Consider the following 22634-nt stretch of genomic DNA (forward strand, 5'->3'; position numbering starts at 1 on the left):
TCGGCCCATCTGCTTCCTGCATGGAGGGAGTCCACGGGAAAGGAACTGTCCTTGACCCACCAGAGCAGGTGACCCACCCCCTTGACCCCCTCCTCACAGGGGAGGGCTCAGCATGCCCCGCCAGTGCCCGCCAGCACAAGGGGCGGGCTTCCCGGGGTGGTCCTGGCAGGGCTCCCTGCAGGAAACAGGAAGCAGCTGGGGTGGTGCTCCCTGGAAGGCCTGGCCCAGGTCCCCAGGCCCACTGCCCATCCCACAGTGACTCCGGGGGTCTCCCACCCTCCACCCTCCACCCCTGCCCCTTCCTCCTGGAGGAGCCTCCTGACACCCACCCACCGGCGCCCTCTGAGCCGGCCGCCCTGCCCATCAGGCCTGCCCTGCGGGCTCCACCTATGTGCGGCCACCTCCCGACGGAAGCTGGGCAAGGGCCGAGCCTGGGTCCTGAGCGAGCTTGTGACCAGAGGGGCCCTGGTGCCACCTGCAGAGGAAAGGGTGGGGGCCAGCCACAGGGGAGGGGCTGAGTGGGACGGTCCCCTCGGCCCACTCAGGACCAAGTCCCAGATAAAGCCAGAGGCCTAAGAGCCACCTATGGCTGGTGTCCCCAGGCTACAGATGAGGGAGCAGGCCTCTGTCCTGTGACGTGGTCAGGTGGGCAGGGGGTTGGCCTGGGTCACACACACCCACCAAGCTGTTGGGCAGTCTCACCCTGCTCTTGACCTCCCAGACCCTGGGGTTCACAGGGGCCCCCGAGGCACAGCCAGAGCCCTTCTGGCGTACAGGGGCTCAGGCTGGCCACAGGATCACAAGGCTTCCCAGGGCCCAGCTGGGCTGGGGGCAGGGAAAGGGTCTGGGGAGGCTGCAGGGAGCAGAGGACCTGTGGGGTAAAGGTGGGGTCTCTCTCCAGGGAGCAGAGGACCTGTGGGGTAAAGGTGGGGTCTCTCTCCAGGGAGCAGAGGCAGCCTGGGGAGGCGCTTCCCTGAGCCCTAAATGGCAAGCAGGCTTGGGAGCTGACCCCCAGGGCTCCTCCCTGCACAGCCCGAGGGCCAGGCTAACGCCTACGTGGGGACCAGGACGGGCAGCGTCAGACCTTCCACAGGGCCAGGGCCAGAGCCAGGGGCTGCACAAGCCATCAGCCTGAGCGGCCCTTTACAGGCCTCACATTTTCCTCTCTCCCGCCCAGAAAAACTGGCAGCGTCTCTGTCCCTGAAGGGCCTCTGAGGCTGGACAGATGGAGGGTCAGGCGGGGAAGTCCTCCAGCTCTGCCTTCCAAGCCCTCTGCTGGGAGCCCTCCCCGCCTGGCAGGAGACCGCTTCCCACCCGGCTCCAGCACACCGCTGCCCAGCTGCCCGAGCCGAGCGTGCTGGTGGGGTCAGGCCCGGTCCCAGCCGTTCCTAGACCTCCACCTGTGCTGAGGACCCAAATTCTGCCCGTGTTCCACGACCAGGGCCCACTCCAAAACACCAGAGCTGGGCCGGACCCTGAGAGGCAGGGAGGCGGCCAGAGAGAAGGTGGCCCTCCCCCACAGCTGGTAGAACAGCGGACCCCGAAGCTGTCCCTCTCCTGATCTCTGGCCCCTGTGGCCCAGGGCCTCACACAGCACCTGGGGTGAAGGTAGCTGACCTTCGCCACCCCTGGACACAGGGGACTTCGAGGTCACCAGAGGGGAAGAGGAGGCACGCGGCAGGACGCGAGAGCTGCTGGCCAGCTCTGGCTTTGAAGGAAGAAGGGGCCACGAGCCAGGAAGTGGGGCGCCCCAGCAGTCAGGGAGGCCAGTTGCCCCGGGAGCCCCTGAGCAGCACAGCCCGGCCCAGACTGTAGCCTGCAGCCCGCTGGGTCGGCCTCCAGAACCGAGCCGGGGTTTCAGCCCGTCGGTCATGGAGACTCGCCGCGGCAGTCAGAGGTCCATTCACACCTGGAGGCCCCTCACAGCCAGTCTGCTGTGTCCAGCATCTCCAGAAGGATGGTGCCCAGGGACAGGAGCACCCCTCCATGGGTCCTGAGCACCAACAGGCCCTGGGCGCTGACCCCCAGGCCTGTTCTGCTGCTTTCCATGCCCATCTCTGCCAGGTGGCTGCTCTCGCTCTGGTGGTCGCCTTCCCAGCGGCCCTCCACGCCCTGGGTGCCTCTTCAACCTCCAAGCCTACAGGCCGACGGAGGACCTGTCCCCGCCTGGGGCAGCCTTGGGGATGTGTCTGGGGATTTTCTGCTGTTCAAAGGCACACACTGACACCAGGCGGCCATAGTGCAGGCAGAGGGCCCAGGGGAGGCCCCCTCAGGAGGCCCATCCTCCTGCTGCATGGAACCTCTGCTCCCAGGCCTGCTGGGACCAGCCTGCCACCTGGCCTCCACGCCACCCCTGGAGCTGTGGACACAGTGCCGTGGCTGGCCTGCCCACCACCCAGTGAGATGTGTCCCTACCCAGCTAGATCCTGGCTAAGCCACAGTGGCCCAACTCCCCACACACAGGTGGTCTGAGGGACACCGAGGCCACAGGATGCCAGGGAACAGTCAAACCTGGGCCTCTGCAGGACAGGACACCCAGGGGCCACTGGCTCTGGGACGCCCAGGGACAAGGGGGGAATCTGCCCCACTACCCCACCACCACCTTCAACAGAAAAGGCCCTGAAATATCTAGGGTTCTACAGTGCACAACGGAAACCTCAGCTGACCCGAGGAGCCGCTCCGTGCGTGGGCCTTACCTGGGACGCTGTGCCGCGAGGGGCCTGGGAGCCAGGGTAGCAGCAGCAGGACCAGCAGGTACACCAGGGAGAGGGCGCTGATGCGCAGCAGGGCAGCTGGAGGGAGACAGGCGGTCAGCGAGTGTGCACCCTGGCCAAGCGCCCCCCCACCCCGGGCTGTGCGCAACGCACAGGCACCTCCTCCGACCGTGTCCACGTCCCTGTGACCGTGCACCGCTGCCGCACAGGCGGCACCCTGAGGGCGGGCACCAAGGCCCTGATCAGTTTTCCTGGCTTTTCCTCCTCCTTGAAGCTGTGTCCTTGAGATCTGCCACGTGCCACTGAGTTCCAGCCCCACGTGGGGGCTACTGGGAGCGGGCATGGCTCGGGCCCCTCCTGCCCACCCAGCGCCTGCTGACCAACCCACCTTCCACCATCACCGCCCTGCCTTTTCCAGGCCACTGACCGGAACCACAGTGTGGAGCCCGGCTCCCCACTGCTCTGCCCGAGGGTGCCCGTGCCCACAGCAGTACCCAGCTTCCCTGATGCCCATGCTGCCCCCACACCGTCCTGACGATGTCTGCCTGGTTGGAAGAGGGCTGGACGCCAGTGGCAGGAGGCCTGCCACTCGCGAGCTGAGCCAGTCTGCTCCCAGGAATGAGGAGATGGGACTTAGCACCAGGGGAGTGGGGGCCACCAGCAAAGGCTGGGGTACAGCGGGCAGGCCAGGCCTGGAGTGGCCCCATGCATCCCAAGCTGGCCCCAGCAGCAATGACCACCCACAACACCCCAGGACCACAGCCACCTCCCTGCTCCTAGAAACGGACCATGCTGACCTCAGCCTGACCCACCCCAGGCCAGAGAGACGCAGGTGCCACCACGCATCACGAGTCCCATTCCCCTCTAGGACAACCCAACCTCTGCGCTCAGCAGAGGTGACATCAATCCCTTGCTGTCCCACCACGAGGGACAGGATCGAAGCCTGAACCCAGAGCAGCCTCCTCAGGGGGCCACCCTCCACGGTCCATTCTCAGTCCCCAAGACCTCAGGTGTGAGGACCAGGAGCCCACAGTGGCTAAGCTGGTGTAGATGGTGGCCACTCGCCTGATCTCAGAGAGGAGCTGGCAACAAAGATGGTTCCCTCCAAGAGGCAGGTGACAGCAGGGAGTGGTCTAAAATAAGCCGGTGGCCACTGCCTTCAGATCAGAAGGGCACGGAGCCACTGGACCAGTCTCGGCCTGTGGAGCACCTCTGGCTCAGGGCTCCACCCCACCCCAAGCCGCCCAAGCTTGGGGTCCTACCCAGAAAGGGCCCCCTTCCCCAGGGCCTCTGGGGGATACACATGCCCAACCCCACAAGACCTCTGTGGGACAGAGGGTCCTGGCTGGACGGCGCCTTCTTCCCTCTGCACTGCAGGGTCCCTGGAGTCGGGGCACATCCTCCTCCCCCTCCTCCAGCAACAGCAATGGGCCCAGCTCCCTGAACTTGGAGTTTCCAACAATTAGACACTTTCACCAAGAATCGGTCTGATCTGGCCCAGAGGCAGGAGGAAATGCACTTACGTTCAGCCCTGGGCCTTCCCCGACTACCCTGACTACCCGTGCCAGCCCACGCAGGCAACGTTCCCCGTGTACCAGCCTGGGGGGGGGCTTCTCCAGCCAGGGGACGCCCACCAACATATCCACCCATCTGTCCACCCTCCCCAGCGACTTTCTCCTGAGACAGATGCTGCAAGTCCTGCCCCCGAGGGGCCCATGGTCTGATCGGCCAGGAGTGACGGACCCTGAGCTGGTCCACGTGCCCCAGTACTGGTGACCCAAGCCTGCAGCAGGGGCCCAGCAGGGTGTGGGCATAGGGAGGCTCCAGGAAGCGGGGCAGCCGGGGAGCGGGGCCAGTGTGTCTCCCTACGCTGCCCAGCCCACTTACTAAACAGCCCCTGAAGCAGTGGGCAGGGAAGGGCTAAGCCTGAAGGGGCCCTGGAGCTGAGCACCGACCCGTGCACTACAGTGGGTAAGATGGGGATTTAACCAACACAACAAATAGCCCCTGAAACCCATAAAGGATTTCAGGAACCAGGCCCAAGCTGTGGCGGGCAGGGCTGGTCCCAGGGTGGTCTGCTGCCAAGGACAGAGAGCAAGATAGGGGAGGGGGAGCTGGGAACGGGGGGCCGGGGCAGCTCCATCTGCCAAGAGCAGGAGACTGGAGCTGAGGAGTGGGGGGCACTTGGAACGCCAGGGGGTGCTGCCCCACCCTGGGACCCTCCCCCTCCCTCCCTCAGCACAGCCGCGGTGGCAGCAGTCCAGTCACACCCAGGTTGTGACGTCCTCCCCAGTACAGAGAAGGACACTGAGGCTCAGGGCGCCCAGCTGATCTCCAGCTTTCTGGGGCCCAGGGGTATCTCCCAGCACAGCCCACCTGGCCCTGCGGCACGCGCCTGGCCAGCCTCCCCGACTCCATCTTCTGCCATTAGCCCTGCCAGGAAGCTGGCATCAGGAAGCCGTGGCTCCTGGACAGCTTGGGACACCCGCCTGGGAGCCCTGAGCAGGGAAGGCCAAGCACACTGGCTCCAGCCCCCAGTGGGGGACAGAGAGGGCTCTGGGAGGACATTTCTAGCCTGTCCTCCCTCAGCTGTATGGCCTCAGGGTCCAGCACAGCAGGGTGGCCTCAGGCCAGCAGGAGCCAGGGCGCCCCCTCCCCACTGTCCAGGCGAGGAAACGGGCTCTGGGGGAGGGCATGGGGAGAGCACAGGCCGCTGGCTGTGACCCAGGCTGCCGGGGCTGCGGCGCTGCTGCTCTAATGCATCCATGTGACTGCGGCCTTGCTCTTGCCCTTGACGCTGGCTGCAGGGTGGGAACACTCAGGGGTCCCCACCAGGGCGGGCGGGGGTCTGGCAGCCCCCGCCTTCCCATCAGGGCCCCACGGGAACACGCCTTTGCTGAACCAGCACCAGGGGGCTGGGGGGTCTGGCGCCAGCACCCCCTGGCCCCTCAGGGACCTCCGAAGGCCCGAGCCAGCCTCCAGGCACAGAGCCCCACCGAGGCCAGAAAGCGGCTGCTCAGCTGGGGCTGTCGGGAAGGGAAGAGCTGGGCGGAAAGCACAGAGCCCCTCCCGGGACGTCCTGCCCACGCCCAAAGACAGGGCTGCAGAGGACCCCGGCCAGGGTGCAGTGGCTGAGACCCGTCCCCCGGGGCTGGCACTGGCCCAGGCCCCAGCGGGGGACAAAAGAGCCCACATCCTGGCTCACCAGTCCCCACAGGAGCTTGAGCAAGACACCTGCCCTGAGCCTCAGGCTCCTCCATCGCGGACAGGCCAGGCAGGACAGGGCTGGAGGGAGGTGTGCAGCACATCAGTGTGCTCGCAGGGGCCTCTGGGAAACAGGAAGGGCTGCGGCGCCAGGCGTCTGCAGCCGGTGCAGGGCGGGTGGCAGACGCGTGCAGAGAGGAGCAGAGGCTAGGGCAGCTGCCGGTGGCCCTAGCTCCTGGGCACCCCAGGCCAGGAGGTAGCTGCTGCTGAGCCACCCTGTGGGGAGCTTTGTGAGCAGGGGCCAGGCAAAGGCCCTGGCGTGACAGAGTAGAGCCAGGCCAGGGCTGGGGTCCTCCAGTCCCTACTGCAGGGCAGGGCCGCTGCCGGGCAGCCCTGGACTCAGGCAGAGCCCCCCAGGCGACCAGAGATTTCACGAACAGGAACTGGGGGCAAGGACGGCTGCGGAGGTCAGGAGGCCAGACCTAGAGCCCAGGGGTGCACCGTCCCGGGTCACTTCTCCCCCTGATCCGGCTGCAGGGGCGATGTGACCGTCAGGTCCAGGAGGGGGGGCGGGGGTCTTTGCCAGGGAAGACGCATCACATGGGGAACCCTCCCTGCCCAAAGGGGGCCACGGCCACTAGACAGGCAGCCTGAGTCCTCTTCCTGTGAGTGGGCAGCCATGGTCTGCCCCATGACACCAGCCACAGGAGGGACATGCAGATGCCCACACTGGGTCCCTGGAAGCAGCCCCTTGCCAGGTGTTTGAAGCCCTGGGTTTGATCCCTGGCACCAAAATGGGGGTGTCCTGTGGTCAAGACCTGGTGGTTCCAGTCAGTTCTGGGGGGTGGACCTGGGGCGGGGCCAGGCAGAGTGGTGACCATGCTGCCCACTCCTGGGGGACGCTGCGCTCCCTGTGTGCCCTTCCACAGGCAGGCAGACCTAGCCCAGGTGCCCGTGAAGAGACTCGTCTCCAGTCCGAGCAGGGCCCTGCTCCAGCAGGCACCCCGGCCGCAGGAGGGGTCCGGGACTCCAGAGGACCCAAGAAGATGCCTCAGGAAGGCCTGGCCAGGCACCCTGGCCACCCTCATGCCTCTGCTGTGGAGGAAGGGGGCAGGGCTGGACCACTTGGCCACAGTGGGGAGCAGAGCACCTCATCCAGGAGGGAACTCCCCAGGCCCTCACTCCTCAGCCTTGTGTCCATAACACAGTGGCCAGTGCTGCCTTCCTCCTGCAAGAGATGGCCGGAAAGGAACAGTGACCCCACAGCTCCCAGAGCAGATCCAACTTGTGGTCTGGTTCCGAGGCCCCACTCTGGGCCTCTTGTCTGCCCAGCCTGTGGCCTTCTCTCTCCAGCCAGCCAGTGTCCTGCCGTTCCAAGCTTGCCTGGGCAGTGCCTTGGCCTGGGACCACCTCTGTTCCCGCCAGAGCCAAGTGAGGGGCTCCTGCCCCCCAGATGCCCACAGCAGCTCACATGACCCCCTTCTCCTCTGGCCCGAAGATGCACAGCCCACACTGCCATCTGAAACGTGGCCATGGAGTGATGGGACAGAGCGGGCAGACCTGGCACCCCAAGCCATAGCTCAGGAACGGCCCCCATGTCCCCCAGCAGAGTTTGGGCAGTGCCACATGCATTGGGACCCAGCGTGTGCCCGGACCTGCCCTGCAGACGGCCATGGCTCATGCCCAGTCCCTCATGCCTCTTCACCAGGGACAAACCCAACCTCTGCTTGGCCACTGAGAATCACACTGTCATCCAACACACCCGGGTGGGCAACAGGCAGCCACCTCCGGGGTGCAAGGGTGCAGTGCAAGCCACAGAGCAGAGCACCCACTGTGGTCCCTGCTGTAGGAAAGCTACCGCAGCCGCAGCCTCGGCCTCGGTCCTGCACACGCACATGCACATCCACACCGGACGGCTGAGAGGGACTCTGCCGAGCTCTGGGGAGGGCCTGGGTCCCACAGGAACATTTTCATGCCTCACCGGATTGTGAACAAGTGAACTGTCGGAGGAAGTAGCCCAGATGGGGGTGGTCAAGTGGGGACACTGCCCAGGACACGGGAGACTAGATCCCAGGCCTCAGTCAGCACCTGCTGGACTCTGCCTTCTCCTGCAGACAGTGGATGGGGCCCAGGGACAACCAGAGTCCCAAATGATAGCTGCCAGATTTTGGGGCCTGGTCCAGGCCCCGGCCACACTCCCCGGCCCCCTCCAACTCTCAGGGGGCACTCAGCCTAACGTGGGCTGATGTTAAGGTCTGTGGCTGAGCCAGAGAACCATGAACACTTCAGGGCAGGCTTCTGCCAGCGGGTGGGGTGAGCAGAGCGGAGGAGGAACAGGGCGGACGTGGCACAGGGAGCTCCAGCAGCGGCCAGCTCTTCCCGGCTCCTTGCTGGAGCTGAGGTCAGGCCAGTGGCCACACCTGTGCCCTGCCCTCCCGCAGGAGGCACAGACAAAAGAGAGGAGGCTGGAGGGCTTGGACCGGCCCTGCCCTGCCGCAGAGGGGTGTGAGGTCTGCAGTGGGCACAGAAGCCGGCCTGCCAGGGCATGTCCCAGCCTTGAGGACCTGCCTCGGTCAGGGCCAGCCCAGGCAGTGTGGCCGTGGACAGCCAGCAGAGGTGGAGCTGCGCGGAAAGGGGCTGGGGACCCGGGGACTTCTGCAGGAAGGACGGTGTTGGAGGGAGCACTTCCCACTTCACAAAGCGAGCGCCTGGGAACACGGCAGAGAGCACAGGACTGTGGGAGAGGAGTCTGCCGGGGTCGAGGGTGGGCACGGCTGGAGGGCAGGAGGCCTCCTGGAGGCTGCCAGGACACGTGGGGACTGGGCGAGCAACAGGCAGGAAACAGTCTTACCTACTTGGAGCCGCGCCAAGCAGCCCAGGGCCCCGAAGCGCTTTCAGAGCATTTAATTAGCCAAGTGTCCGGGGTTTAACTAGCACGGTGTCCAGGAAACGCGGTTTTATGCCTCATCTGACCTGCACGAGGCAGGTCACCAACAGCCGGGCTTCCTCCCCACACAGGGGTATCATGAAGCCAGAGTGGCCAAGGCTGAGGGTGGCCTCATGGCCACTGTGGGTTGGGCACAGAGGGATCCCCCAAGAGCAAAGGACCCATGAACATCTACCATGTCCTCCTGCTTGAACCCACTGGACTGGACAGCCAGGTCCCTCCCCGCTACACTCAGCCCATGGTGACTACCCAGAAGGGTCGCAGGACAGTAGGGGCCAGCTGCAGATAAGGTGGCCTTGAAGGGAACAAAAAAACAGCAGGCCCCAACACATGGCCATATAGAGGGGGCAAGAGGGACAGCTGCTGGCCAGGAAGCAGGTACAGTCTGTAGGGCCCAGTGGGCGTGAGGCCCTGAGATTCTCGCATGAGCCGGGGGCAATTCCTGTGTAGGAGGCAGCTCCCCAGTGGTGACAGGGGCGTGCCTGAGCAGCTGTCCCAGCTCCCAGCCCAGAGTGCTGGACTGCCCAGCTCCGTGGAGAGCGGCTCCTGCCCCTCCGGGGCATCAGCAGGGGCAGTTCACAGGCCTTGACCAGTGGCTCCCCCATGTGGCAAGCATCCTGCTGGCCAGGCAGGTCCAGGTGGGCAGGGATGCATGTTTGGTGCTTAGGACTTGGGGATGAGACAAGGACACCCCAAAGCCCCCGTGGGGGACCAAGCTGGTCCTGCCGGTCAGCTCAGCCCTCCCACAGCCTCTCCAGTGTCCTGCTGCCCTTCCCTGAAAAGGACCACAGCCCATGGAGGCCTCGGTATTCACTCTGAGCACCAGTTGGGGCCACCCTGACCGGCTGGAGATGGCCCTCAACATGGAGGAGGAGGGGTGGATTCCAGGGCACGGGAGGGCGGCATTCCATGCCAGCCCCGGACCTCCTCCAGTCCAGCCTTGCAGGAAGGAGGTAGCAGGTTTATCTGGGCGGCCATCCGGGCAGCACAGGTAAATAGGCGGGCGGGGGTGGGGGCAGGGCCCCAGGAAGAACCGCCCAGAAGTCCCCAGCACTGGAAAGGGAAGTGGGCCAGCAGAGCCACCGGGGGCCCGGGGGGTGGGCCAGGAGGGACTCCATGCCCTGCTCACGGTGACACCTGAGGGCCAGTCTCAGACCCAGTCTCTGCCTTCAGCCATCATACAATCCCTGGGGCCCGCCAGGGGCACTCAGGCAGTAAGCCCTGTCCACTGTCCTCACCTGACCCACAGGCCACTGCCCTCCAGATCATGGCCAGCTTGGACCCCCAGGGATCCCTGCAGCCCGAAGGAAAGGGTACATCTCGGGAAGCTCTCAGCTGGGCGGAGACAGACCCCGTAAGCCTGTCACGGCCAGGTGATTCTCCAGGCACGCAGGGCAGCAGAAGCAAGGGCCAAGCGCCCAGCAAGCCCTTCAGGGTGGAGACTTCTACTGCATCATGGGCCAGCCGGGGAAACTGAGGCACGGGGTGCAGGTGTGGACGTCAGGGCCTCTCTCTCACAGCCTGGCCTGCTGTCCTGCACCTGGCCCCACCTGGACCTGGATGGGAAGAGCTGTCCAGCCGCAGCCCACCAGCAGTGTGCAGACGGGTCCCCCTGGCTCTCTCCTGGGAGCAAGCTGACCCGAACACACATGCCCACCTGGACCCTGGGCTCCTGACAGTGGCTGCCTAACGTCCAGAGCCCTGGAGGCAGGGGACAGAGGAGCCCTCGGCACATGACAGCCAAGGCCGGGTGCAGGGCCAGATGATGCAGTTCCTGGTTAAGTCAGTCCTGTCCTGTGCCCGGCTGGTGAGCTGGCAGCCGAGGAGGAAGCCACATGGGAGCGGCCACCTCGGGCAGGCAGTGGGCCCTGTCAGCTCGGTCACAGCCCCATCTGGGACCAGGTTCCCTGGAGGGCTCCTCGGTGGACAAGGTGGCCTAAGGCAGGGCAAAGCCAGCTTCAGGCCAGAGGCAAGCCCCTGCCACCCCTCTGTGGCCTTCTGTCTCTCCATCTAAAACGTGGGGGCTTGGGGAGAGGTGTGCCGGATGCCCCACCTCGTCATCAGGAGCCCTTGACCAGCTGAGTCTTGGACTGTGCAGAGCAGGTCACAGTTGGTGACGTCTCTAGACTGGACAGCACATTCCAGAGGCCTCCTGGACACACTGATCAGCATGAAGGACTGGCACCAAGCTGTGTCAACAGAGTTGCTCAGTGACCTGGAGCCACCGCCCCCAGCATTCCTGGCTAATTGAGATGGCAGGACCTGACAGGGACAGCTCTGTCCCAGGTACCTGGAGACACAGGGAAATGCCAGCTGCCAGCCTCCCCCAGACCCACCTGCTCTGAGGCTGCTGAGCCTGGCCCACCAGGCCCCTCTCATAGGCAGACACACCAGGCTGGTGCCGGGCAGAGGGGCCCTGCGCACCTCACTCCTAGGGAGGCCAGCTCTCGGCCTCCATGCTCCACCTCAGGACACCCAGCCTTGGGGACACGGGAGAGACCACCAGAACTCTGGCCCCAGGCACCTGCACACTGCAGTGGGGAGCTGGCCCCCACAGCAGACGAGCACTGGGCATCAGTCAGGGTGGGGTCCAGACCTGCCACAGGACCCCGAATAACAAATACAGTTGCCCCTCGAGATCTGTGAAGGACTGGCCCCCGGGCCCCATGGATAGCCACCCCGGGTGCCCGGGAGCCTTCTAGAAGACGGTATATCTGCATCAACCACACACCCTCCCGGGCACTGCATCCCCTCTGGGTGTCATGCCACCTGACCCCACGTCAGCGACAGCTGTCACCACGCATTGTCTCGGGAAGCCAGAGTTCAGGGCACATGGCCACATATCAGCGAGACGCAGGGCTGGACAGGGCTGGAGGGGGCTGGACAGGGTGGCCGCACGCTGTCCACTCCCAGGCATGCAGCATGGTGTTCTGAGCACGCAGATTAAAGTTCTGTTTCTTGGAACTTCCCAGAATTTCCCTCATGTTTTGGTCCGAGGTTGGCGGAACCCTGAGGGCAGACCCTGGGGCTGGGAGCCCACTGCTGGGCGGGGGTGGCCACCGCAGGCCGCGTGGTGGTAAAGCGGTGATGGAGGGCAGGCCCAGTCCCGTCTCGGCTCCCTGCCTGGGCAAGGACCCCTATGGGGGGCGTCAGAGCCAAGGCCCTGCCGCGGGGCTGGGCCTGACACAGGGGACCTGACCTTCAGCGGGCGTCACTGTCTCAGGCTCACCCCCACCTGCTGCAGACGCGCCCCCCATGGAGACATGGACTCGGAACCCCCCCTTGGGAGGAGAAGCAGGTGGCAGGCCACACAACCAGCCATCAAAATCTACCGGCACAACCTGCTAGATGTGGACGTCATGCCTGAGGCGCGCGGAGGGTGCCTCCCTAACGTGACAGCTCACGGCAGGCGCACGGAGGCTGGCCACCACCCTTGGGCTCTCCGGCTGTGGCCTCGGTTCAGCCCGGTGTCTCCCCAGGGGATAGACACTGGTGTCCACTAAGGATGACCGTCAGCACTTGTCCTGGAGGAGACAGACTCTGCTGCTGGAGTGTGCTCACTGCCACCCCTTGGGCCAGGGCTACCTGGCTGGACAGCTCCAGCTGCCCAGGCCCCTCAGCAGCGCCAGGCCAGGATGCAACACTGGGTGCTGACTCAGGGTCCCCTCCCATGACTCACGCAGCCTGTCAGCCCGTCCGGTAGGACCTGTGCAGGCTGGTCCTGCTCTCGAGGGCCTTCCGAGAAGGGATGCCACCTGGCTGCCTCCCTGGTGGGCCAAGCAGAAGGCGAGGTCACTGCCCTCTGGAGGAAGTCCGGCAGGGAGTGGGTACAGGCAGCTCCCTGGTTCGGCAGCCTTCAGAGCCCCGACCCGGGTTGAGGGGGCTGGGCAGGGCTCCGTCCACCTCACAGGGGCACGGTCCAGCTGGGTCCGGCATCTGGCCCACCTGGCTTGGTTTCCCTTTGTTAAAATGGAGGTGATTCTGGGGTCTCCCAGCTCAAGGACTATCTGCTGCCCGGGGGACACTGCCCAAGGAGGTGGTCCCGGAGTGTGTGTGCAGAGCTGGAGAGAGGGCCACCTGGGCTGGGGAACCCCACACACTACCTCTGACTGGGATAAGGGGGCTGGGGTCCCACCCTGGGGCTGGCCACCAAGTGCCCGAGGTGGGTCAGACACCAACATGGCAGGTGCTGGTCAGCTCTGGGGGCTCCCAGAAGGGCCCCCGCAGCTGCCAAGGCCAGCGCTGCTGGCTGCTGCCCCACGGAGCCAGCACAGCATCTCCTGGAGCTCCTGGCCGGCCGGCCACCCTGCCCACTTCCGCCTGTGGGCCCGTCTCTTACAGTAAACGCCTGTTTTCTCTGGACACAGGCGGGCAAAGCTAGAAGGGCAACCACTGCCCAGCAACAACGGGAAGCCCAAGAGCCAGGCCAGACCCAGGCCGCTCAGAAGAGCTGTGTGTCCACTGTGCACGGAGCACTGGGGCCCCCCACGTACTGTGGAAACAACCACTCAGGAAGTGACCAAGGGAAAGTCAACACCACGGGCTCCAAACAACCAGCCCGGCAGCTCAGCCTGGCGCCCCGGGACAGAGGGCACAAAGCGGGCAGCCGCCTCCCTGGGCCCCGCAGGCCTCGGCTTCCCTTCTGTGAAAGGTCTCTGGCCGGCTCTGTCCCCCCCGGCCATCCTTCCTATCAACAGGCCCCCTGAGTGGACATGGGGAGCTGCGGCTGGTCTCTCCCTTCCCAGAGACCTCCTTCCTGGAGGGGCCATCCTGAGCTCTGCAGCTTCACCCCCTGGTGTCTGGGCAGGTCCAGGTGCCCCCAGACAGGAGCCGAGGCCCAGCTCGCACGGGTGGGCAGAGGCCACCTCCGCCTCTGTCCTGCCTCCCTTCCCAGCAGCTGGACACCCCACTCCAGCTTCTCCTCTCCAAGCCCCCTCTCAGCGGGCCCTGCACAGGCAGGAAGAGCCATGTCACCCTGTCACCTAAGGAGAGGCACCACTGCTGTCACAGTACAGAGGAGGGACTGTGCCACAGCAAGCCCCACAGGCCACAGTCAGGGTCACACAGCAGGGCCACAGAGCCACGCCACGGAGCCACCCCACTGGGGTCTGCCCTGCCTGCCTCACCCCCCTTCAGGGTTCAGAGAAACAGGGACCAGGGGGCCTCAAACTCAGCCCCCACTGGCCCCTCTCTGCAGGCCCTCAATATTCCCAGTCTTCCCAGTTGGCCAGGACTGACCCCTCCTGCGGCCCCCACAGGTTTTCGGAGGGGGCCAGGCTCCTCTGGGCTCTGTGCCTAGGTCTGCCCACAGAGCCCCAGGAGCAGCAGCCTGCAGGGACCCACTAGCCCCAGTGCATGTGGACTCCTGGGAGGGGCAGGGCCTGGAGGTCCAAGCAGGGGCTGGGCTCTGGCTCTGCCCGCTCCCCTCCTCGGTGACCAATTTGGCCCGGGGACCATGGTGAAGGTCCCCACAGAGGCTCCCTGGCTCCTGGCAATGCAATCAGCTCCCCAGCTGGGAGCAGAAGCAGATCAAGTAGCCACTTAAGAGCAGAGAGCCTTGTTCCCTACACGGCGGAGGAGGGTGGACACGGGGACGGTCCTGCCAAGGGCTATATGTCCAGTTCCTGGAAAAAGAGGAGTGAGAAAAGTGACGGCGGCGGCCTCTTCCCCGCCACATCCTGTTTTTATGGAAAACTAATCTGATTCCTAACAGCGGAGCAAGCGACAGACGTCCTCAGGGTCCCCAGGGGCCACAGGGTGAGGGCTCCCTTGGTCCAGCGTGGCCGAGCACTGCCTTCCCCCAGTCTGGTCCCTCGAGACCAAGAGCCTCCATCTCCGCTTCGTCCATCCCCCCGGGGAGCAGCCGGGGATCGATGGGGCCCCTTCCTGGAAGCAAGGAGTGGACTGGGTCTCGTCCACCGTCCTCCCCAGACCAGCCAGCCCCGCCCTGCGCGGCCAGGGAAAGCCTGCACAAAGGCAGCCCTCACTCAGGGGGCTGCTGCCCACAAGGGGCAGGTCATAACAGCGCTAGAGACGCCGTGTGCTCCAGAGCTGGTCCTGGCCCGGCAGCACCCGGCTGCAGCAGCTGGTCCCACCTGCACAGCTGCACGGTCTCTCTGACGCTCAGTCTCCTCATCTGTAAGTGGGGACACCCTCTGGCTAGGCCAGCCACCTCTCTCCCAACCAAAGGCCACCACTCAGTCCTCCCACAGCCTGACACACACAGAGCCCACAGGGCCCAGAGCCAGTTGCGGGTGCAGGCAGCCACAGGATGGCCCACGTGTGCTCCCACCAGCTGCCCAGGGCCTCTGAGGCCCGCTGCCCCCACTCCCTGTGACCGGCCGCTCTGCCCAGGGTCAGGCCCTGGTAGTGACACTTTCTAGCTGTGGACGTGGGAACTCTCTGGACTCTCGTCTTTGGCAGGCTGATGGCAGCAGCTGCTACTGAGGACCCGAGGACAGCGGGGGAAGGTCCAGTGGAGGGCCTGCCATGGTCAGGGCCTCAGGGACGTGGCTGCAGTGGGCACCGGGCCTCGCTCCTTCCACCAGCAACTCCCACCCCACCCAGGAGCAGCAACCTGCCACAGCAAGCGGAGTCTGCCCAGAGGTGTCCAGCTGAGGCTGCTGGGCAGCGTCCTCCCTAGCGAGGGCTCCCGAATGTCCACTCAGTTGGCCCTTAAAGTCAAGGGTGGGAGGGGCTGATGCCACTGCAGTGGAATGGCTGCTGGCAGCCTGGACCCCCTGCCCAGCAGCCCAAGTGGACACTTGGTGTCTCGTGACCGCCAGCCCGCTGCAGCCCGCGCAGTCACACGTCATCCTCAGCAGGGCCCAGGGCTCCTGCCTGGGCAGCAGAGCCACAGGCTGGACTCAGAGCGGGCTGTTGTGAGCTGCAAGACGTCACAGAGACTGGCGAGGGCCTCGCCCGGGAGGCGCTGAAGCCCTGGAGGGCAGGAGCACATGGCAGCCACCGGGTCCCAGTCACCACTTCCCCAGTGGCTTCCCCTCGCTGCCTGTGACAGGTGGCCCCAGGGGCCCAAGATGAGGACGGGGATGAGGTCAGGTGGAGCCGCAGCCCCAGCGCACACCACGTTCTGTTCCGCAAGGTGTTTGCACCTGCATCACCCAGAGGGCGTCTCTCAGAGCCATGGGCCAAGCCGGGCAGCTGCTAATCTTGCAACCAGAGATAAAAAAAGAAAATAAACCTCGGGTGGATGGGAAAGTCCCCACCAACATAACAGTCACGGGGCTGGGCCTGCCTTGCCAGGCACCAGCTAGGAGCTCTGTCCCCCTGCCCCGTGAGGGCCACCTACCTGTCATGTCCCACTTTTAAACTCTCTCTGAGGGTTCAAGGCTCAGAGAGGCTATGTAAGTCCCCCAAAGCACCCAGCAGCAGAGCTGGGACTCAGCCATGTCTGAAAGTAGGAGGCTGGGAAGGAGAGACCTAAGCCAGCCCGGGTTGTCCCCATCCTGTTGCCCACGCCCCAGGCCTGCTGCCCTGCCAGGCTAAGGGAGAACAGCTTCCTAACCAAGGTCCTCAGACTCCCAACACCCTGACGCCACCAGACGCTACTGCCTGGCTTTCAGGCAGCACAGTCCAGCCAGGGCCGCCACTCAGAACACAGTCCCAAGAGAAATGCCCCTGGGTCACAAATGACCACCCGTAAACACAGGGCCCTGAGTGTCCTGTGGCTGGGTGGCCTCTGCCCATGCCCACATCAGGAGGCCTGGTCCTTGGGCAGGGGGACTGGACACCCCAGGGCTGTACCTGCAGAGTCAGGTCGCCAGGGCCGCAGCCTCTCAGATGCCCTCCACAGCCCCAGGGCACCTCCCACCCAGGTCCCTCCCCTCAGGCAGGAGCTCCTGAGGTCACTCAGACAGCTATACCTGCTCCTCGGTCACTGGCCAGAGCGCCACTCAGGGTCTAGACTGGAGTGTGACACAGGCATCTCAGATCAGCAGCACAGAGGCTCGGCACCCCGCAGAGCAGGGTGGGCGGCACGGAGCTCGGTGGAGGAGCCCGGGGCGGGACGCGGAGACCTCAAGGGGCAGGGTGGGAGGCTGGAGGGGCGCAGGACTGGGGGCCAGGCTCCAGCAGGGTCCTGCCCAAGCCTGACCTCGCCCAGGGGGGCTGGGATAGCAGCTGGGACCTCCCCACGAGTCATAGCTGCTGATGGTCCCCAGCTTCTAAGGGCCAGAGCTGAGTGGGCAGGGGTTGCTGAGTGGGCCAGGAGGAGACGGCCCACCTCCCCTGCTGGTGTCCACCCAGGCTGTCTTGGAATTGGGGTCCAGAGCAGTCCACTTATGCCTGATCCCACTCGCCGCGTGTCCTCCAGCGTCCAAACTGGCCAGAGCCACCTCTGAGGGGCCCCCCCACTCGCTGGAAGCCACCTCATTTCACAAGATGAGGAAACTGAGGCAGGAGGCCCCTTGCAGAGGCCACAGAACAAAGAGGCCAGGGAACACATGCGCTCTGGAGAGCTGCCCCCCACGGGGGTCCACGTCTGGCCATGTGGAGCGTCCCTCAGATGCCATCACCCCTGATCAACAGCTCCCTGCAGGGCCCCCAACCCTGTCGCACTGCCGGCCTCCTCCCCCACACCCCTGACCTCCGGAGATTGGGGCCTATCCAGATGCCCTCTCCCCTGGCCGGGAAGGTCTGTGTCCGCTGATAAGGTCTGGAACGTGGTCCCCTGCAGCGCGGAATGCGTCACCAGGCAGGGATGGGCTGCGTGACCTGGAAGCTGGGGCCACGCCCACTTGTCACCTCCCCAGCCTTGCTGGCCTTCCCTCCCACCTACAGGATGGTGGCTCCCAGCGGGGCCTGCCCAACGAGACAAGGCAGGCTGGAGAACACGCCATGAGCACGGCTGCAGCCCGGAAGCCGCAGGCAGGGCCGGATCCCCCGCTGGCTTGGCCCCGAGCACCCAGGAGCAGGCCCAGCGGCCCCCACTCACGCAGTGGAGGACAAAGGGACAGGCTTCACTGGACAGTGGGGGACCGGTGGGTCCTGGGAGACCCCCCACTCAGGGCCTGACTGTCCCACAGGAGGACAGGAGAGCTCATCTGTGCACCAGGAGGTGATGGCGGCCAGGGGCCTCTTGGCCCACAAGGGCCATCCGGAGAGTCCACGAGAGCAAAGCCGAGTGCCCGGCGCAGGGTGCAAACCAGGATGCAGCAGGGGACGGCAGGAGAACAGGCAGTGGACCAGGACGGCCTCCCCGAGGCCTGGGGCAAGGACAGTGGGGGGTCAGGGAGCCTGCGGTCGGTCACTCTGCTTCATCCAACAGACTTCTACAGAGGCCCCCAGGGGGCCGCACTAAAGAGGGGCGGACGCCATCATGCCCGTGACACCCAGGAGAAGAGCAGCTGAGAAGGGTCGGGGTCAGCTGGAGGCCATGTCTGACTGCGGGCTGGAGGCCGAGCAGGATCGGGTTGGTGGACGGGGAGGAGGACTGAGCAGAGGGTACTGTGCGGGAAGTGGACATCTGGACAGTAGCCAGGCGAGTTAGCCCGATGTCATCTGAGCTAAAAGTGCCTGATCCTTAAATGACACCATTAAGATTAGACAGAGGCCACACCTGTCCCCCAGCCATCGGAGCTGGAGGCAGAAGGATCACAAGCCTGAGGCCAGGCTGGGCAACTGAGAGAGGCCCCGTCCCAAAACAAAAAATAGGAAGGGCTGGGGTGGAGCCCAGAGGTGGAGCACTCCTGGGTTCCATCCCTGGTGCCAAAAACTGGTCAGAGAGGGAAGCTGGGCAGGTGGGTGGCGCAGGGGCTGATAGAGCCAAAAAACAAAGACCAACGGCCCATTTTGAAATCAGCTGGAAGACCTAAGAGACAACACAGTCAGTAAGAAAGGGAGACACACCAGCCGCAGGACAGACCGGCCAGGCCCCCTCACCACCAACCTGCTGGTGGACATGGCCCCGGGTGGCACGCCTCATGGCAACACCTGTGGCTGTGGCACCTGGGGTCACACACCCCTCTGACCCAGCAAGCCACTGAGGTGTGCCTGCGTCCACTGACCTCAGGATGCTGAGGAGGCCGAGAGTGAAGGCCCACGCTGTGGGTCAGTGGCCCATCTGCACATGACACAGCCGCCTGCTGTGGGAACAGCGGGCGCTGGAAAGGGGCTGCAGATCTGCACCCAAGTGACCCAAGGGGCAGTCAGACAATGGCAGAGGTGAAGAGGACGAGACCCAGCCATGGTGCCCCGCTGCACCTGGACAGGCGGGATGAAGCTGGGGAGCTGTGGCCCCAGGCTGTGCCGTCCACAGCAGCTCAAGACCTGTGCCTGGGCTCATGCCAAGGCCGGCCAGGCTGCAGTGCACCCACCCGCCCACAGGGCAGCCTGGGCAATCAGGCCACCCTCTGACCCTCTTTTTATGCACAAGAACACAGCCTCCCCAGAGGCACCCAGCCAGGCACTCACGGGCCTCGTGCCATGGCAGCCATCACTGTGGCGCCCAACGAGTGCAAAGGAAGTTGGAAAACAGCAAGAGCCCTTCGGCGAGGTGGAGTGGACAATGTCACACTGGTGTGTGTTGAACGGTGTTCTAACCTTAGCCAGAAATCAAATACGGGGCGGGGGGACCCTACCTGGTGCTGCCCACTTGACCCGCGGACCTGGGGTGCAGACCCTGGGGCTACCCAGAGGTGAGAGAGCAGCCCACGGCCTGCTCCTCAGAAGGCTGCCCGCCAGGACCCACGCCTGGACTTCTCTGCTCTGCCGCAGGGTCCCGTCAGCATCGGCACTGTGCCTCTGCTTCTGTCCCTGGGGACTCCCAGGAAGGGTGACCAAGGCAGGTGGCTCTAGAGGCACAGGAGGGGAGAGGAACGCAAAGGCAGGGTGGACCCACCACACTGCACCACTGGTGTCACGGGGTGCCACCTGCACTGTCCTCCCAGCTGCAGACTTGGCCTGGGACGGAGGCCCAGCCCCAGCCCCTGCCCCAGCCCCTTCCTGATCTCAAAGTCTGCAGATGCCCCAGCCCATTTTAGCTGCCCGTTCAATGGCCAAGGAAACCACAGGAGGCTGCGGCGGTCACTGTCCTCTGTAGCCTGACCCAGGGAAGGAGAAGTGGCCCCAACTATATATACTCCCAGCCCGGTAAACAGCCACGCCAACCCGGCTGGCCCGTTAGAGGGAACCTAAAATACCCCCTATAATTATGTCATTAAAACACACCAGAAAAACTGACCCGCCCCACTCAGCAGAGGCTCCTGACCAGCTTAAGGAGCTGGGAGCTTGGGCACATCAGCCCAGGGGCTAGTGTCACCAGAGGAGGACCTGGCCAGACAGCTGCCCTGGGCCCATCACACAGGGAGCTGGCACTGCATGGCGGGCGCTCACTGTCCTGGGGTGGCCAGGTTCCAGCATATAAAGTGACCACCTGAGCATGGCCTCAGGTCCTCATGCACAAAGGAGACAGTCACCCTGGGACCCAGCGTCCACCCCAGAGAAACAAATATGCTCCTAAAATGAAAGCAGAACGGCCTGACCCACAGGCCAGGCGAGTCGGCGTCCACAAGGCGGCCAACAATGGCGGGTGTTTGACCTTGAAAGAAAAGACAGCGAAGGCAGGGACAGGCCTGCAGCCGGCCCCAGTCCAAACAGACGGGTGGGAGATTCCATAATGAACGTCCCATAGGCTTTCGTGACCTCTATGACAAGGGCTCCGTCTTCTGGTCAGTTACCGGGGGTGATCTGTGTGCTGGTCACAGGATGAACCCGACCCAAGCGCATGCATGCACGCATGCGCACGCGCGCACACACACACACACTCACACGAGAGAAGCACACGTCGAGGGGTCAGGTCGGGTGCAGCCAGACGCGTGGCTCCCTGAGACTCATCTGAGTCTTCATTAACCTCCTCTTTGAATGGCTGTTAAGCCTTGGCCAGATTTGTGTAAATGGATGGGGAGAAGTATCTGCTGTATTTTCAAAGTAAGATGGCTCCCTCCAGCCAGACAGGACTCCCTGACCCTCTGTCCACCTCTCCCCAGCCTCACAGCACTCCCCTCTCACGGGTCTCCTCTGCACACCCAAACTGGCCTGGCCTTCAGAGCATGGTGCCAGGGCAACAGCCCAGGCCTGTCTGCCTGACCACCTGCGCACTTAGGTGTATGCAGGGAGGTCCATCTGTGTGGCTGGGAAGACTATTTTAGGCTGCATTAGGGGACCCGACTTTGGATGATATTGATAGGGACCCTGTTTGGGGTGGCATTGTTTGGGGATCCCATTTTGGAGAGAGCTGCAGTTTGTGGACAGATGCTGGGATGCTTGCAGAACACTCAGGCCAGCTGGAGAGGAGTGAGCGCCAACCCCCAGCACCACGGCCTCAGCCCAGTACCAGGTTCCTGGCACACCCAGAGCTCCTCCCACAGACAAGGACAAGAGGACACAGGAACGGTCTTCAGGACTCAGGAAGAGGCCAGGGAGAGCAGAGGGACCTGCGTGGGTGCTGAACCACCCCGCGGCGGGAGGCCCCTTCCCCTGTGCTCCCTGGAGGCCCGATGGCAGCATGTCTGGGGGTGCCGGCCCACACCCCGCCCCCAGGATCAGCCAGCCTTTCCCTTCTCCTGCGAGAGGCCCCAGCCCCACGCTGTTGCCTGGGCCTGACATCCACAGCCTGAGACCAGAGATCAAAGACCTACAAGCACCTTAAAGATTTCATAGTCCTTCCTCCCTCAGGGGAGGAAACTGAGGCCCAGTAAGAGGGTGAGGGCTGGCACGTTCAGAGCAGGAGAGGCCAAGCCGAGCCTCCGCCCAGGAGCACCTCCCTGCAGCCTCCTCCCCTGTCCTCCCAGCAACCTTCCACCCCAGCACCTGCAGGTGCATCTGCAGACAGGAGGTGTGGACTCAGGGAAGGAAAGGCTTCGCCCCAGGGTGTCACCTCCCCTCGGGGATCTCGGGCTAGAGAGAAAACTTCCTGCAGTCCAGATTCTGGATGCAGAGGAGGCTGTCCAGCTGCTCTGAGGCTGACAGGTTCAAAGGGTGAGAGAGGGCGAGTGTGGAAGGTGAGTGGCCCCTGCCCAGGGGCAGGACAGGCCAGGGCTCAAATGGACAGGCTGCAACCCCGACAGACCCTCACCAGGGCCCAGGGCCCAGGGCCCAGCTGCCGGCCGTGACTGCCTGCCTGGCGGGGGGGGGGGGGGGGGGGGGGGGGGGGGGGGGGTGGGGGGGGTGGGGGGTGGGGATACCAGGGCTCGGAGCTGCGGCCAGCTGCTCAGACTGAAGCCTGGATTCCTCACAGTGAGGAAAGGTTCTCATTTCTTAGTAATAAGAAAAGCATATATTTAAAAAAAAAAATTGACTGCCTAATTACACATTTCTACAACAGATGTGTCAAAAGGCCACAGCGGTCAGGATCTACAGGAGGGACCTGGAGGGAGGGGGCCCACCCTCCATCTCTAGTGCTGCCAGCATAGGAGGGGCCCACCCAGGAAGCAGCCCGGGGCCAGGATCAGGGGCCAGCACCTCCACCCACCCAGCAAGGATGCTTCCTCTGCAGGACTCTCCCGCTGGACCTGGCTCCCCAGCGCCGAGCGCCAGTGACCACCTTCAGGAAGACCACGGTGGTCTAGCCTCAGCTCCAGGGTCCCTGGTCCCTCCCCCAGACACGCACAATGGGTAGGCAGGCCCTCCCTGGCTCTGTCCTGTTTATTCTTCAGCCTCTTAGGCCCAGCCTGGAGGCAATGGCCCTCCCCTCTGCCACACAGGAAGCTGACACTCGGCAGGAAGCCCCCAGGGCTGCAATGGGAAGTGGG

General features: G+C 64.5%; 1 protein-coding gene across 3 annotated transcripts in view; it reads right to left on the bottom strand.

The window, feature by feature from the left end:
- The window catches only part of Piezo1 (piezo type mechanosensitive ion channel component 1), a 47652-nt gene that overhangs the window by 22064 nt on the left and 2954 nt on the right, over positions 1-22634 (bottom strand). For all 3 annotated transcript variants that reach the window (XM_046435259.2, XM_046435258.2, XM_046435261.2), the window contains exon 2: positions 2697-2792. In XM_046435259.2, coding sequence (XP_046291215.1) covers positions 2697-2792 — 96 coding nt within the window. The remainder of the gene's footprint in view (positions 1-2696; positions 2793-22634) is intronic.

Source organism: Marmota monax, unplaced genomic scaffold (genome assembly GCF_021218885.2).
Source record: "Marmota monax isolate L192 unplaced genomic scaffold, Marmota_monax_Labrador192_F-V1.1 WCK01_AAM20220418_F8-fsc00024, whole genome shotgun sequence".
Taxonomy (NCBI): domain Eukaryota; kingdom Metazoa; phylum Chordata; class Mammalia; order Rodentia; family Sciuridae; genus Marmota; species Marmota monax.